This window comes from Triturus cristatus, chromosome 2_2 (genome assembly GCF_964204655.1).
Source record: "Triturus cristatus chromosome 2_2, aTriCri1.1, whole genome shotgun sequence".
Lineage (NCBI taxonomy): Eukaryota > Metazoa > Chordata > Amphibia > Caudata > Salamandridae > Triturus > Triturus cristatus.
Window position 1 is genome coordinate 73,285,355 of NC_140582.1, and position 18,257 is coordinate 73,303,611.

Here is an 18,257-nt window from a genome sequence, read left to right on the forward strand (position 1 = left end):
AGGTCTGGTAGAGGATCAATGTAACTACTAAAGAAGGTAGGTGTAGTTGTTGAATCTCAGTGTACACCAGCTGTAAAATTGAATGGTGAAAAGTAAAGGGAGAAAGTGTAGTGATGAGAGTTCTGTCCAACAGGAAGGCAGGAATCCAGTGACATAATGCAAAATGATGCCCCCACCCCCCCCCATAATTGGGCTGAATGGGGCCCCTGAAGCCAGACTAATGCCCAGAATAAAGCCACCATGGGCAGCACCAAAGAATGAGAAGACAACTGTCAACCAGAAACAGAATGGCTCCCACGTGGATATAGCAAGATAGCTCACTGTGGTGATTGTTTACTTCAGAGATACGAGTATAAATCGAGGCCACATGAAACTGAACAGGGTACAGGTTCATGTTTTCATCCTTCCACATGTGATACATTGTACTCTTTATCTCGATAATGGTAACACGTTAATTTCCAAGAGGTAACTCAGTTTGTTTTGGCAAATTCTTTATAAATACCCGCTATTTAATTTATGGCACCTTTCAAAATAAGGAAGTAGGTGAAATTATTTGAAAATACAATCGTCAACCTGTATTGCCAATCCATCATTTTCAAAAGCAAATTTGTGAAAGCTTAAGCAAAATTCTGAACGTCTCATTGGAATTCCAGATCTTTATGCTTTCCGCTGAGGGGAGCAATTCCTCCTTTGAGAATTTCACAATCTTCATTTGCGCGCGTTAATCTGCCCCTCGCCGTGCCCTCAGGTGTGCGGCAGGGCCAGCAGCCCCCGCCCCCCGAGGAGGTTCAACGCTCGTGCCACGGCCTCGCGCCTCTCTTTGCTCTCCCAAAGCAAACACGAGCCGTCCAGGCGTGGGCGTGCTAGGGGTCGTGCTGATTTATACCTCGCTTTCAGGCAGCACAGAATCAGAGCCGAGGAGAAGCCCAGGGAAGCACCAGCACGATGAGGCGGGAGCTGCGCTGTCTGTGCCTGCTGCTGCTCGTCTATGGACGGGCCCTCGCGGCTCCGGAACCGTAAGCACCGCTGCCCGCTCCTAGGAAACCTGTCTGACTGTATCCTCTGTTCTTCATCCCTTGCTGGGCTGCTTTCTTTCTCCTCACTTCATTAGAACACACAACGGGGCAGACTTAGCAAGTTTTCACGAAGCACAGCAGAAAAAACCAAAGGGCCTCATTTATGGGTTTTTTGCCACAGGGCAGCAGGCTTTGCTGCTGCGCTGCCCTATGGCACAAGAAAAGGGCAGGGGTGCGCCGTATCTATTCCTGTCCTTTTCCCCTGTGCCAGGCCGCCAGCGCACAATGCCTTGCGCCAAGGCAGGCACCTTTGCACCATGGTTCAAGGGTGCCTGCGTTGCCGGGATGATTATTTTTGTGCAGGAAGGAAAACCTTCCTGCACAAAAAAATCATGAGAGGGTTTTTCCTCTACGTGTGCTGCTGTTTTTCAATCCTGCTGCACTGGCGTACTTTGCGCTGCCTTGCGGATATGCGCAGACACACCATAGGGCACGAGTGTGCGCCTCATTTCTAGCCAGCTGTTGAAGTGGGCGTGATCTGAGGGGTACGATGTGCCCACACATTTTTCATTTAAGAAAATCTGTTCCCTTCCTTTTTGTGAAAACACCAGCCGCGGCCCATGGAGGGAGTTCCGTGGGGCAGAAAGGCGGGGGAGGGGCAGCGTGGGGGGTACTAAAATCCGGAATATGGATAATTGGAGGTAAGTAAACAATTTAATAAATAAAACGAATTTCGTAGCGCACCCTGCATCGCAAATTGCGATGCAGCGCGCGGTATGAAATTCGTTTTTATTTATTAAATTGTTTACTTACCTCCAATTATCCATATTCCGGTTTTTAGTACCCCCCACCCTGCCCCTCCCCCGCCCCGCCTTTCCGCCCCACGGAACACCCTCCACGGGCCGCGGCTGGAAAACACAACCGTTCCAGGACAGGTTAATGTCGACAGTTGAACTGTTTCAGCTGAAGTGCGAGTCAGGGAGCCTCCTGTGCTATGAAGCCGAGGGAGGGACAGACAGCTAAACAAGGAACACGCCTTATTTCCAGGCTGCCTGCTGCCTAACATACAAGTGTGCGCAAATGGTCAATCTGAACATGTAAAGGGTGCCTGGAAGGAGGTATTGGCTTTCAATGATTGAATCTCTTGAAGCTTCCTGATGACACCACCCAGTTCTTTCTGAGTAGTATTGCAAAGGAGTAACCAGCTGACCTGTGAAGTACATGCTTTTAATGGAGATTTATAAAAAGAAATGGTAATACGTACAGTCTGCGTATTAATAAAATGTATATTTTGGAAGCACTTTTTTTTTAACTTAAAACTTTTCGCGCATTTTATAGCACCTAATTTAATACTGTGTGTAATGCAAGCTTAAAATAATCCCTTTCATATTCACAGTGCTTTCTATCACAGACTAGGACCTCATAGCACTAGAAATATACAAGTCACTATTCTCCAGTGCACCATACAGGATTACATTTTATGTCTTTCTGATTACAGACACAGACTTCTGAAATGCATTAACTAATAGAGGTTTGATAATGTACAATAGTGCATCTCTCACTGAATAACTTAACTTGAATTTAATATTCATTTAAGCTGTGCATTATTTTATATGTAGCTACCTGAAGGTGGAAGACCCAAAAAAATTACAAAATATTTTTTAGCCATGCCTTTGACCCTGTCTCCACTGCACACACCATCACAGTTCCCATACTTTTTAAAATGCACTGCATCCGCTGTGTCTAGCATATGTGTTTGTACAGGAGAAAGTCCCTTCCAGTAAAAAATAATATGCTTGGACACAGAGTTGGTCTTTGCCGGGACAGCGCCTGGGTGGAAAGAAATTTGGCATTCTGCTTGTGAGTAAAACGAGCATCAGGGAGCCCTTTTTAGGTCTCGCCTGACCCAGCGCATGCGCTGGGTCAGGCGAGACATTTTGTGAGGGCTCCAAAAAGTGCTACCAGGCCAGCCTAGACCTACAGTGCATGTGCGCGCGCGCCGCGCTTGACCCCTATTACTTTCACTTTCGGGGCCGCAGGGCCGCTTGGCATAGCCAATAGGTCTCGCTTTTGGGACCTTATAAGTATTTAGTTATGCAACTATTGCATGGCTAAACACTTATAAGGTCTCAAAGGCGAGACCTATTGGCTATGCAAATGCTTGTTGTGTTCGGGGTCAGTCCCTGACTGTTTACATCAGTTTAGTGACATGCCTTTGAACACAAACATCTCAACACCCCCGTGCTCACCTGAATCACTCCAAGGTTAGCTCCTCACACGGGTGCCAAGTTGTTTATTGGAGGGGGGTGGAGTTAATAACATGTGGCAGCAGAGGGTCAGCGAGAGACAGGAGGGCAAAAAAGCAGGCTGATAAGGTGTTGAAACAGCTCTTGCAGCTCTGGAGCTAGGTGACAAGGACTCTGCTGTCTGCATGACCCTAATGCAGAAAGCTCCTTTCGTCCCCTCTGGAAGACTAGTGCCCTGGTTCTGGGCCCTGCTCGCCCATGCCAAAAGCCAGCCCCGCTTAGAGATAGTTTAGCACTTTCCCAACATTTTACCTGTGCTGAACAGGGCAACTCCCAGGCAAAGTTGGTAACGTTTTGAGAAAAGTAAACTTTTCAACACTTTACTCCTGCCTCCAGGAGGCGTAATTTGTGGCACAAAGTCATTACTACGTTTTTTAGTAGCTAGGACTTTGTGGAAAGATCCATGGGTGGCTGGCTGCATGGACACGCCTGTCCACCACCCATGGAACACACCTTGACCCAAAGTAGCACAAAGTCTCACAAAACGTGCCACTTTATATTACTTTAGAGTGGTATTTGGACAAAATATTGAGTTTTAAATAACAAATTACAGAAATATTGGAAAAAAATATCATGATACAAAATTATTGTGATGCAGGAAAATCGTTGTTAAGAATATTGATTTTTCATGTAAGTAATATAGTTGTCAATAATATCGTTGTTGTTAATATAGTTTTCAATAATATAATTGTCAAAATATTCTTTTTTAATTATCTTGATGTGTTTTAGTTGATATATTGATTTTATGTGTTATTTTTTGTATGATAATTTTTTTTAATATAGATTGTACTTTTAGGTGATTTATACTTATACATTTAATTGCTAGTATTAATTTATAGTATTGTAGTGGGTTGTTTAGTTGCTAAGTTTGTAGCGGTATAGGATTGGAAGTTAATTAAGTATAATGAATTACCAATTAATTATTAATATATTATTAATTATTTAATTGATTATTATATATGTTAATTGTGTAATAATTGTATTTTTTAAACTTATATATTAGGTGTGGGCTGCTGGGTTTGTAAGGGTATAGGGTAGGAAGTAAATTAGTTATAATTAATTAACAATTCATTTTTCATTTAGTAATAATTATTTAATTTAATATTAATTGTTTAATAATGATAGTTTTTAAGTTATATATTTGGTGCCGATTGCTGGGTTTGTAGCGGTATAGGGTGGAAAGTTAATTAAGTATAATTAATTATAAATGAATGAATAATTTATTATTAATTATCTAGTGGTTTTTTAACTATGTTATACTTTGTAAGTTATATATTAGGTGCAGGGTTTGTGGTGGTATAAGGTGGGAAGGTAATTAAGTAATATTTGACAATTATTTATTAATTTATCATCAAATATTTGAATATTATGTTAATTGTGCTATTCCTATTTATTTTAGTTATATTATAAGTGTGGGCTGTAAGGTTTGTGGAGGTATAGTGCGGAAAGGTAATTAAGTAATTAATAAATGACCATTTTTTTAATTGATAATTATTAAAATGTTTAATAATTATGTAAATTGTTTAGTTGTTACATTTATTTCTGATTAATTAATAATATTCATATTAAGAGTTTTCTATGTGTTGTAAATTGATAGGGTTATTCAAATATATTATGTGTTTGAAGTGAAGAACTTTTCCTACTGTTGTGCAGACTGGAGTGCGAATAGTAAATTTAACCCCACCGAAGTCCACTGTTTCCCCCAGTGCTGCACAGATGGGAGTGGCATAAATGCTGAAAAGGAACTGTACCTCCTCCACCAAAAACATAAAGATTGCAAAAAGAATTGATATAGTCCCTCAAACCACTGCTGCCACGTCATGCCAGCACAAATCTCTCCTTCCTGCTTATCTTCCAGTATGCCTGCATTAGAGAAGTCAGGCCTTTTTGTTTGCCAGTGTGCAAAAGAGGTCTTAAAATAATATACAAGTCATGAAATGAAAAGACGCCGTAGCTGAGGAAGCCTATTTCACATCACTAGGCCAGCAAGCTAAGGACTATGACACATGGTGCTGTTAGTTGCTTTAAGGATGACTTATCCCACTTACTCCTTTCATTTCCCAGTAAGCAATAGACTGCAGTGTTTCTGTAAAATCTAACATGCGCCTGTGGGCAGACGACACCCCCAGCCTGCTCACCATGGGCAGCATGCTCACTGGGGCCTCTAATTTTAAAATTTTGTGCAAGTTAAACGGAATTTGTGGGTGTTTCGGTGTGCCGGTGCACACGCCTGAATGGAGGTGACACCCGCATATTGCAAGTGCAATGGCAAGTATATGTTTGAATATTGGGGTTCAGCTTTCCTGAAATCAGAACTACCGGCTGCAGCAATAAAGAGTAATTTACAATGCCTAAGTTTCATTTTAGATGACTGCAGGGGCAAAAGAGGATTTTTAACTGGGAATTTCTGATATCAAAGATATGGTATTGATGACACACTACATTTTAAGGGGGGATCTTCTGCGCCCAACCACACCATCAGACAACATTCAAACAATTGGTGGAATATGGTGATAGAGAATTTAAAGGAATAGACTTCACAGAGCAGAACTATGCCACAGGGTGCATAGACTACAGGCTCATTCTTCAAACAGTAATGGTATGGTGTCTGGCGTGACACAAGTATTGTATGTGCATGCGTACCTAGCCAAAAGGCAGCGGGTGCCGTACAGGCTCATGATAAGCACAAAGTCAAGGAGGGATAGGTGAGGTATCTGGGTTGTAGACGGTTAATGCTTTCTGATGTAGTGTTCTTTAAAGCGGAAAGTCCTCAACTCTTTCTTAAATTGGAGCAGCATTGGAGCGGTCCCAACGGATACTGGGATGTTGTTCAGGGTCCTGAGGGAATAGATGAAAAAGGCCTTGTGTTTTTCATTTTCACACTAATTAGCCTGCAGTCTGTTGGGGTCCTGGCTGCAGGTGCGTGGAGAACATCAGACATAGTGAACTTGTCTGTAAGATAGCCTGGGGTGCTGGATAGGGTGGCTTTGTTAACAGTGAAGCTGATTTTGATGGTGATATGGTCCAGCAAGAGGAGCCACTGGAGGTCCATCAGGATGGACATGAAGTGATCATATTTCCTCAAGCTAAATGAGATGTGCTGTGGCAGTGAAGATGCCTTTATAGAGTGTCAGAGTGGCATCTGGGAGGCCATGCACCATCCAGATATGAGAGTGCAAGGGTCTGAACATCAGATCTGAAGAATTCAATTATTTTAGATCTGAAGAAGTTTTCTGGAGGAAACAGTTTGACTTTCTTTAGAAGAAAGAGCTTGTACTAAGCCATCTTCGTTTTTTGGCAATGTGTTCATTGAGGGAGAGGCTGTTGTCAAGGGTAGGGGTTCAAAGCCGTCAAGGTTCATGCGTTACAGATGACTCTGGTCAGACAGGCCTGCAGGAGCTTTAATACAGAACAATTACATCTCAGGTGCACTAAACATGCAGGTCCAGGGCTCATAATTCAAAAGTATCAATCAAATATCACAGAACTGTAAGCTTTGACCTTTGTTATTTTATGTTGATTTGTATAGTTCACAAATCACCTTAGACGGTACCCAGGCGCTTTGACAGCATAGCTGTTTCAGAGGGTATGCAGATCAAATATGCATTAACTGTGGGCGCCAGGCTTGTACTTCAAGTAATACAGAACACAGTACAGACAATCCTGTCAGATATCAACCAAAGCTAGCTGAACCAAAGTAGACAATCTCTTAAAGGGGCAGTGCAAAAGCCGCCTGTTGTATCTGTATGTATATTTGTTTATATTGCATGTTGTGTGGTGTTATGTGGTGTGTGTTGTGCCATGACATGAGCTCCTGCCAGACAACTAACACTGTCTACAGGCCAGACCTAAAAAATAAATTGGGTGAGAAAGTTTCAGCATAAATGCTAAGTTAATGTTAAACCTAAATGTGCTTCACAACTGAAACTAATACAATAATCAAAATAACCAAGTGAACTCTGAATACTAGAAATCCTGATTCAGTATCCTTTGGGGTACGACCATAAAGGAGCGGTAAAAAAAATGCAAACTGAGCACCAATGCAAACAAGCGTTGGTAAAGCCAATAACTCAGCACTCCCCTTCTAAGGGCGCCACCTATTGCATTTGCCAATGTTTGTTTATAGATCTCGCCACCCCTCTTTCCCACCGTCAATGACTCTTCCGCTGTCTTCTTTCGCTATCTCTTTCTCTCACTTTTAAGTATCTCTTTCATTGACTGTCTCAATATTCCCAAGACTGTTCTTTAAAATAACTGTTTTAGTATCTCCTGCCTTCCCCATGAGGTGTATTTGCAAGAGCCAGGTTCAGATTTTCACATAAGGATATGCTGAAGACATGATCAGTACATGGCTGCAGCCTTGTGTGAGGCTTGCGGTGCAATGTCTGTGCTTGCAGATTGCATGATTGGAACCCTACCAAAAGATTAATGATTCATTGACAACGAGTGTTACCTTTCCAGAAGTGTCATATGCTGTTTACATGTCCATACAGACTTTTAGTCATTCTACAGAAAACTGTGCAGACCCTTCCCCTGACTGACTAAACATTGAACTAATTACAGCGTGCGAATGGAGCTGGTCTCCTTTCCTAGATCCTTGAGGCTGACAGCTATTACCTTGAATACCTCTGGAAATGGAATTCAAGGACTCAAACAGGGCCAGGACTCTGTCTCCCTCCCAACCTGGGATCAGGGCAATCAGAAGGCTGGGGGCCGGGAACAATTCCCAAGGCTACTTGCCTTTTTAGGGCCTGGCCTATGCTACAATATTTATTTACCGGTTTTAAAACATATTTATCATTGATATGAAAGCTCACACAGCTATGCCACCAGATGGTGCAAGATGCTGAAGCTGCCGCGCTTTCTCTTTCCCTGGAGGATTTTATTTTTTTTAATTTAGAAACAGATGCTCATGCTATGTCGGACTCGCATGAGAGTTTTGACCAGACTACAAACGTTTCTCAGTGCCTCTCCTGGATGAAGCCTGGAAGTCAGTCTTCAGAAGATTTGACAAGTGATGCCATGCTAATCTAAAGTAGCTCGACTGAACACCATGAATTACCTCTGCAAGAGAGCTCTATAAACATGTTAACCTTAGCATGTGCCACAGAAATCACCATAAGATGCTATGGAGGCTTAAAATTTAAAAATGGCCACCAGTAGAAAAGATGTTGATGTTCAAATGTCTTATTGAAGTCATTTCATCATCGGACATCCGAAGCCACAAAACAACTGCTTTGTATTGCCAGGCAGCAATGCATGTCAAGTCCCAAAAGCCATGCAAGCTCCATTAACTTCACATCAAGACTAAGAATAACACAGCCGAGAACGATACATGAACCAATCTTTCTCTGGAAGTGTCTCTAGAATCTGGAACTCTTGGTCTCCCGCCTCCATCTAACCACCTGCCTAGTAAACATCAAATACGACCTCAAGCTCCTCCGCTTTGACAGACAGCTTGGTTAATGTACCCTTGACCTCACTTAAGTACTCTCCCCACTGCAATCTGACCTGCCTTCGTTAGTTGACACCACTATCTAAATTAATGCTATAACTGTGTATTTCCTCTGCCTAATTACGGTAGCTGTTTCTTGAGGTTACGCCTGCACACATCCACTGAAGTAATAGTTTGAGTTTAATTACTAGTAATGTAACCATGGCACCATGTCCGCGCTATAAAAAAATGGCAAATAAATAAATAGATCAAAAACCACAAATTTCGATCCTCACTATGGACAATCCAGTTAGTCACAATCCCATTTAATCAAGCAACCATTGCTTAATTTGTAAAAGAATAGGCGTCTGCTGCAAAGCCTTGTTCAGAATCCCGCAACCGGTGCTATTGAAGGTCGCGTGCCAAATACCAAGGCTGCATAGTCTTGCTTCCACCTCATGCCTCTTTAATTCACCTACAGACTCTTCCTGCCTCTTTATCTGAATCTTACAGGGGTTTTTTCATCACTGCTTTCTCGTTGGTCATTGTTTTTTTGTCTTTCTCCTTTCTGCCTTTTGTGTTTTTCTCTCTCTTGCTCTCAATCAATCTGTTGAGGAAAAATAAGCGCTCATTCCCGAGAATAATTGCCAGTTGCCCAACCAACAGCTCTAGTTAAGGAGTGCGGCAACCACCATGCAGGAGTGTTAATTGTTAGAACACTTTTTCACGCAGCACTGGCTTACTTGAAATCCACACAGAAGGAGTTCTTGCCGGATTGGCATTTAAACCATAAAAATCACACTCAACAATTTAGGTTGGCTACCTCTCATTAGCTGATGTGTTATACACATTCAGGAGCCAACTCCTACTTGCTATCAAGAAAAAAAATAACAACTTGTCCTTTTGGGGTGGTTGGAAGGCCCATGTTAATGGCCAGACTGGCTGTAGCGGACAGTGGGCGTTTCCACGGTGCGCCAAGATGGTGGGGGCTGGTTTTGGACCTGCAATATGCTTTCTACGTGCCCACCCGTCCCTCCCCCCCGCACTCCACACTGCCAGTCCAACTCAATTGACAGGGCCGGGTTGCGTTCCTTGTCCGGCCATGCCCATGTTTCTGGTTAGATATGAGGGATTACTTAGGGTTACTTTGGCCTCCGTCATGACTGTGATGATCAGTGCCTATAGCTAGCAGTGAGTTCAACATAAATTTGTCTGCTTTGAGCCACAGCAATGTGAAACCATTTCAATAAAACTGAGTTGCAACTCACTTTAACCAGGACTATTGACACTCCCACTCCTCAGCCCAGGGTGACATGCAGTCTATGCACTGATCTGTGATACCGGAGCATGCACAGATGCTAAGTCTTGGCAGGGGTGCAAGCATAATTTGCCAGTCGAGTAGCCAGAGTGCCGTTACAGCCACATATGCCTGGGTGCAGCCATAATAGGCCACTGATACAGTCATAATATTTCTGGAAGGCTGGCATCAACCTCAGGCAGCTGACATTGCATAATGAGGCCTTGCCATTGCTTTCTGTGGGCTCTGCAACCATATTTCAGGGCACTGTCATCAAATGCCACATGCACTGCTTATATGACTAGGCACTATGATCATGTGGCAGTGAACTGTCATCATATGACACGACACTGTACCATAATCTTGGGAGCGAAGAGTAAGTGAAAGGGGTGGAAAGATATAGGGAAACATGGAGAAATACGGTAGATCTAGAGGAGAGCATTGGTAGATGCAGTGGAAAATAGGGAGATGCAGGAGAGAGCCAGTGAGCAAAAGAAGTGAGTGGAGAGATACAGGGAATAATGGAAAGGTCATGGTGAGAGATGGAGTGAAGAGATAAAGTGGGGGTGAAGTGATGAGAGCTATGAGAAACGGGGCAGGGAATAGAGTGGAGAGAAACAGACTAGAAAGATAAAGGACAAGTTGGTAAGAAAGGGATGAGAAATACAGGGAAGAGTCAAGGGAAGGCGTAAGGTGTAAAGGAGCGAGATACAGAGGAAGAGAGAGGAGGAAAGTGCAGAAATATTAAAACAAAGTTGTAGCAATACGGATAGAATTATACAATAGACTAGAGCCACTGTGGAAAGTGGAGGCCAGTGAAAGGTGTGAAGTAGCTAGATTCAGATGGATCCAAAGATAAAAGAGAGAATAAGTGAAAGTAGTATAGAGTGAAGATAAGGTAGAGGAAGGAGGTGAAATGAAAGGGATTAGGGCAGTGCTTCCCATACTGTTTAGAACCAGGACCCCCATTTTAGATCGACACAAACGTTCATGTCCCACCTAGCTTTAATGGACATGTGGCAGGTGATGTTTTAATGTAACGAAAGCATCGAGAGACTGGTGCTGTCATTTCAGCCAGCACGTTTTCCATTGAAATGGACACTAAATTTGCACAGACATACATTCATACTGATAAAACTAAATTGCACACAAATGATAATGTGTGGAAACTAGTATATATTCAGTGAATATTTATCATTTGTGCATCAAAAAGTAAAGTGTCTTAATTTGTTTGATCCTATTAAAATCTTTGTTTCCATCACTTTACAGAATGACAAAAAAATTGCTACATTTTTGATTTCCCAACTACTCAATGTGTACAGTTCATTTACAGGTGTTTACATTTTGTTATGTATTACAAAATATGACATCCTACATCCTTTCCATTTACACTCCTTGTACCCCAGCAAGATTGTCACGTAATTAATTTTCTCTTTTCTTTCTCTGACTCGTAAGTGAGAGTTTGTAAAGACCAATTCCATGTTAAAAAACATAAACAGCAGTTTGTCAGAGGACATACCCAGAAATGTGACTTCTGTCTTTGAAGTGCAGCAAATGTGACAAGATAAATACCGTAATTAAAGGCATCTATTTATTGATTGGATTTTCAGGAGCACTAAAAATCGGCTGGATTAGAGTGATGAAGGAGAAGCAGAGAGGAAAGGCTAAATACAGTTCAGAATGAATCCATTAGTGAGGAATAGAGAGAGAGCGGAAAAATAGAGAGAAACAGTGAGAATGAGGGGCATACAGGAGGGGAGGGCGAGTGAAAGGTGGAACGTACCAGGGTACATATGAAGTAAAAGAAGGAGAGGGTGGATATATACAAGGAATACTGTAGTGTTGGGAATTATAGGGAAGAGTTAGGGAAGTGAAGAAATACGGGAGATAGATGGGGGAGAGTGAAGGGGGTATGAGAAATGTAAGAGAAAAGGGAGAGAGAGGAAGGGACAGATTTCGTGGAGAATGGAAACATCAGTGGAGAACGTGAAAGGAGGAAGGTAGCATGAAAAAAAAGGAAAGGACTAAATGAACCTGTTGGAAGATTCAGGGCTTGATTCAAGGATAGGTTGAGTCAAGTTATACAGAGGAGTAGGGTCATAGCTATATTTAGTGCAGCATGTGCAGTGGCATTATTGCCCAGGGCATTGAAGATTTCTCTGCACCCCAATTACCTACCACTGGGGTATAAGGCCCTTTTCCCTTCCTTGCATTGTGACTAGGGCACCCTTGCTAGGCCACTGTGCAGAAGAGTTTGAGCTCTACAGGTTTTTAAATCAATCCAAAATGTGTGTGCATCCTGAGGCGATTATGTACAATTCACTTTTTAACACTTTGACTCAGCGTCAAAACATTAGAATATTATCCATACTCATCAGCCCAAATTTCAAGGGTGTCTGATTGACCCACAAAGGACTTTTGAAGCAAAATTTGATTTAGGCTCTATGGCTAGTGATTGCTAGGTTTACCAATCTAAATTAAGACGCTGGGACAAACTGGGCTATGATTCCAGTAGGCTGGACATATTGTCTTCACTAATTTATCTAATGTTCATACAATGCAGTACACTACGTCTAAGATTCAATTTACCCCTGTAAGAGTTTTAGAGATAAGTCTCAAGTCAAAGTCTCAATGAAGTATTATAAAATGGTAATTAAAATCAGTTTAAGAAACAAATTAATAATATGACTGGGGCCAGGAGTCTTTGAATTTGGGGAAGGGGTCAGACTAAAATTTGGACTTACAGAGCCCTGCTAGAGTCTCTTAGCTACAAGCCTGGTTAGCCACTAGAACCTATACTGTGCGCTATGGATTGTCTTTGGAATTGAACAAAAGAGTCCTATGGAAAAATCCAGACATGGACACTGTCATTTTTCTTTTTTTGTTTGATCTGTTCATTGTCATTTTATGTTTTTCAACAATAATATATAACAAGACAGCAAAGGCCCACCAGTGTTTAATTCATGCGTATGAAGCATTGTAGCACGTGAGCCTCAAGAGTATTACAACATACATTGCAGAAAGTGATTCTATGTTCATGTTTACAGGTATGAATTCCGTAGCCTCTACCATGCCAAACAGCATTATTGCATATTTATATTGCCACTCTTCAGCAGAAATAGAAAGATCAATATAATTACCAACTTAACAAACTAGTCAACCTCAGGCGTATCGGTGCTTCCGGCCTTCCACTCAGGACAGTTACTGCAAATATTCACAATGTTTTTTAACTAGCTTTCACACAATAGCACAGTGTTTCCCTATATATTCGCCAATGAACAGGTTACAGACACCCCCCAACTCAGGAGGGATTGATGCCTATTGTCTGGTTCCATTGAATTCCCAATTCCTGAATCATGAGGCATGACGGGAATCATCCTTTACCACGCAACCATTACAACGCGGTATGGTTACATCGTGGTTTTTACAACGAAAGTCGTTACACCGACTTGCACTGGAGGGCGCTCTAGACTAAGGAATAGTGTGAATTACTATTCCAACACCTTCCCTACTGTACGTAGACTGGAGTTGGAATAGTAATTCACACTATTCCTAAATCCAGCGCCCTCCAACGCAAGTCGATGTAACGACTTGCGTTGTCAAAACCGCGATGTAGCATACCGCGTTGTGATGGCACGCGTTGTATCATCATACATCCGGCATGACTACCTGAGTCGTGCTGTAGGTTTGTTTGGAGTGATGTGATAATTGAGTTCCAGCTATCTGAGAGTGGGAACTTACGTAAACCTACTGTGTCCTCTCTGAGAAGGGGCACACCTTTGGCTTTTGCCGCATTAACAACAGAGCGAGTCCATGCCAACAGTGTCTGAGGGTCCTGAGATTTCCAGCGCTTTGTTATAAGTCTCTTAGCCACTACCAGGCTTAGGTCTAGGAATCAGTTTGTGGCTCTATGCGCATTATTTCTAGGAAATAACCCCAAAATGCACACTTTCCAGGTGTTTTAGATTTGCCGTTCAGTACAATCGGACAGATGTTTTGTCACTCCTTTCCAGTATTGTAGAAATGTGTGACATGACTATAGCATGTGTGTAATGTCTGCATCTAAGTGGGTGCACCGGGGACAGTGTGAGTCGTTCCTGTGAAAGTAATGGTTTATCTTTTCTGGGGTGAGGTATGCTCTGTGCACTATGTAAAATTGAATTGATTTAAACCTGGCATTGCGCGGAACGTGTAAAGGACTCACTAGAATCGTGTACCATTCTGTGTCCGTGCATATGCGTCATAAGTCAATCTCCCATTTCGTACATAGGGAGGACAGACCCACGGCTGTGTAAAGGCACAGTGCGACTGCAAACTAGTGAGTAAGATGGCTGCCGTTCCCCATGACGTGGATATAATGGAGTCCCATATTTGTCTGCAATTTGTGTGTAATGTCCCCCCATCTGCTTTGTAATGATCAGGTTCAGGAGGCGTGCATTAAAAATTGTCCTGGAGGCAATCCTTCTTCACGCACCAGTTCATTAAAGGGTAGGAGCGTTCCGTTTAGGTACAGGTCTCCTAGTGTAGGTATACCCACGCTGTGCCAGTCACTAAGATCAGCCTGTGTGGTGGTACGAAACCCTTTAGGCGCACTGAGCAGGGGAATCGCTGGAGCATATGGTTTTACCCGTCTGGTGAGGAATAGTGCTCTGCAAAAGCAGTGATAGGCCACTTGTAAGAATAAAGAGAACAGGCCTTTCCTCTTAATACAGGGGTGGAAGATAGAAAGAATGGTAGGTATTGAACATGGTGTTCCCCCTGTCTGACAATTTCCTGCCCTCTATCCAGCGGGCTACCCATTGTATGCTATGTAGTAGTGTGCTAGGTTGGGTACGGCCACCCCCCCACCCGGCCTGATGGTAGATACAGTTTAGTGAGTGCAACCCTGCAACATGTGGTGTTCCATATAAGACTACGAAACAATCGTTCAATTGGCTTGAAAAAGGAAGGTGTAAATATAAGGGCAGGTTTGTAAAATAATAAAGTAAGTGGGGGAGCACTATCATCTTGATTAGGGAGACCCTACCTGCCACCGATAAAGCCAGCGTCTTCCAGATGACCATCTGAGATACCAAGGAGGTAAGTGCCCTAGTAAGATTGCCCTCCAGGAGATCTCGATTGTTGTGGTATATCCTGATGCCCAAGTAACGGAACATGTTTGGCTGCCAGATAACTGGGGTGTCATTTTTGACAAGCGTAGGGTCGGGTGTGTTGGTTAGAAATGGAAATAGGCAGGACTTTTCCCAATTAATCTGCAGTCCTGAAAGATAAGCACAGCGAGCGAGTATTGTGGGTATAGTGCCAGGTATCTCCCCGATATCAGGTAGGTACAAAAGAAGGTCGTCCACATAGAGAGATATAGCGTGTGTATCTACACCCATCTGGATGCCTCATGAAATTGCTGATGACCGCAGAGCTAGAGCCAATGGCTCGACAGCCAATAAGAAAAGAAGGGGAAAGAAGGAACAGCCTGACGAGTGCCTCTGCAGACCGAAATGGGTTCCGATAGCAGGCGATCAGTTTTGACTCTTACCTTCGGATTGTTATATAGCAGTTTTATTAACGAAATGAAGTATGGACCCGAGCCGAACCGAGGCATGACATTGAATACGTAAGGCCATTCCAACGTATCGAAGGCCTCCTCCAGGTCTAGTAGGATACAGCTGGATATAGGACAGGTCGAGGGCGCATGTCGCATGATTCTGAATAACTGTCGCAGGTTAAGAGATGTAGATTGGTTTGGTATAAACCCATTCTTCATGCACCAGTTGGGGTATTAGTTCTGCCAGTCTACTAGCCAGTAGGCTTGCCAGTATCTTGTTGTCAGTGTTCAATAATGCCAGTGGCTAATAAGGGCCTAGTCTGGTGGGATCTCTTTCTGGTTTTATGAGAGTAATCAAGCTGGCCTCACACATGGAGTCAGGTAGTTGGGCTAATTGTATGGCCTCTTCATAAACACCCAGTAATGCGGGAGCCAGTAGGTCTGCATAGGTTTTGTAGAACTCTGGAGGAAAGCCATGCGGTCCTGGTACCTGTCCTGAGGCTAAAGATCTAATAGCGCCCTGAATTTCCTCTACAGTTATGGGTGCATCCAGTTCGGCCTGCTGATCCAGAGTGAGCAGCAGAAAGGGGACACCATCCAGGAAATCTATAAAGTCTACCTCAGAAGCCACCATGGCTGATTGATATAATGATGAAAAATGGAGACCCAAGTCATTGTGTATCTCATGTTGGGTGTAATGTATCACCCCTTCTGAGGAGGGGAGTGCAGTAATGTGACCCCAAGATTGTTCCTGTCTAACCAGCCATGCAAGTAAGGACCCAGATTTGTCCGATTGGGCATGTGTCCTGTCAGAATGCACCGCATAATTTAAACATCTCAGCCTCTCTAGTGTTGGGACGTGATGTTCCCGTAGTGTCGATAGCTTAGAGGAGCAGGAGGAATCGGAGGCCACCCACGTCTCCAGAGACAGCAGTGTTTGCTCCAGTTCCCGAAGCTCCTGTTCTATTTGCTTTCGCATGCCTCCACCTAGCCTCATGCTGCTGCCCCCGTATTGTTGCCTTGACGGCGTCCCATTCCAGCAAGGCTGATGTTGCCATGCCAGCATTTTGTGTAAAATAATTCTCAGCTGCAGAGCGGAGGGAAGCACGAAATGGAGGGTCTTCCAGCATGGCAGGCTGTAGGTGCCAAGCTGGGGTCATAGAGCACGGTGTGTCTCATGTTAGAGTGATATAGTGAGGGTTGTGGTCCGAGTGCGTTCTGCCCATATATTCGACCTGTGTTACATATGGGAGCATATTAGGTGAGCATAGTATCCTGTCTATGTGAACATGCAGTGTGTGAGGTATTGTGTAAAATGAATAGACACGCGTGAAGGGGTTACGATGTCCCCAAGTGTCCACCAGCCCCCTGCCATATGTCCAGGACCGCAACAAGTAAGCCTCATTAGCCGCTGATGTGCCCCTAAGAGGTGCAAATGAACGGTCCAATGTTGTGTCCAATACATTGTTGAAATCACCTCTTATCACCCAGGGCATGTGGCACCATTTAGATAGCACTGTAGATAGTTTGTCCCAGAATGGCCGTTGCTCCGTGTTTGGTGCGTATATATTTCCAATTAGGATACACCTGCCATCAAGCTTACCTCTGAGGAAAATCTTTCTTCCCTGTACGTTTGTCTCTGCAACCTCCATTAAAAATGGGGTACCCAGACGCACCCAGATTAGCACCCCACGGGCAAAAGCTGAGTAGTCAGTGGCAGTAATATGTCCTCCCCATTTATGCTGCAGTCTGGTTATCTCGGGGTGTTTTCAAGTGAGTTTCCTGCAGCAAAGCTATCTGTACATTGTGACATTTTAGAAATGAATTAACTGCGTATCTACGGGAGGGGGTTCGTAACCCTCTTATATTCCATGTAATGATTCGTTGTGACAACATAGCGTAGATATGTGTGTGTAAGTTGGCAGAGGGGGATAGGGCCCGTGTCTACCTGCGTTGATTGTACTGTCCTGTGAGAGTGACCATGTTGGAACATAACGGCGCCTGAGAGACCTTCTTACAAAACATAACAACAATTTTATAAACATGTAATACCAACAGAGCGGATCCCACAACTGCGTAGAACTGCCGAAACATCTACTTATATCTAAGTTGGTGTGCCTCCCCCAGAGTATTGTGGGTATGTGGGTGTGTGGCTTACAAAAGCCCGACTACGTGCAGAGTCCACCCATAGCCTTAATAAATGTGTTTCCCTTCTGATGGTGCATATATAGTCAACAGGTATCCCAGTCGCCCGGTCCCAGTCTCTCCTAAGTGCACCCTGTATCTCCCTCCCTCCCCCCGCAGCAACCTTATGTTCGCTTTACAACAACCCCCCCAGGGGCATATCATGTCCTCACACATGGGACTCAATAAAGGAAAGGATATAGAAAGTCTCCAGATTAATCCATCTGATGTTTGTAGGGTCACTTCGGGCAGTATCAGGGAGTTAGTGTCCGACCGGCAGACAACTGAAGAGTCTCCGTCTACAGATGTTCGGGTCGATCTCAAGTCTCTGTCCAGTTCCTTAGATAGTTCTGATATCTTTTCCACCTCTTGAATTACTTGATGTCGTTCTTTGATCAATCGTTCCACATTGAGGACCCCAGCTCGCTGGGATGTCTGAGATGTTTGCCGGAGGCCGCGTCTCTTGGCTATGTTCGCA

The 18,257-nt window shown here is 43.5% G+C and overlaps 1 protein-coding gene across 1 annotated transcript in view; it reads left to right on the plus strand.

The window, feature by feature from the left end:
- The first annotated feature begins 851 nt into the window (after positions 1-851).
- Positions 852-18,257, plus strand: part of LOC146861876 (alpha-2-macroglobulin-like) — a 1,085,963-nt gene continuing 1,068,557 nt past the window's right edge. Inside the window, exon 1 of the mRNA XM_085641046.1 lies at positions 852-1,016. Coding sequence (XP_085497172.1) covers positions 946-1,016 — 71 coding nt within the window. The 5' untranslated portion in view covers positions 852-945. The remainder of the gene's footprint in view (positions 1,017-18,257) is intronic.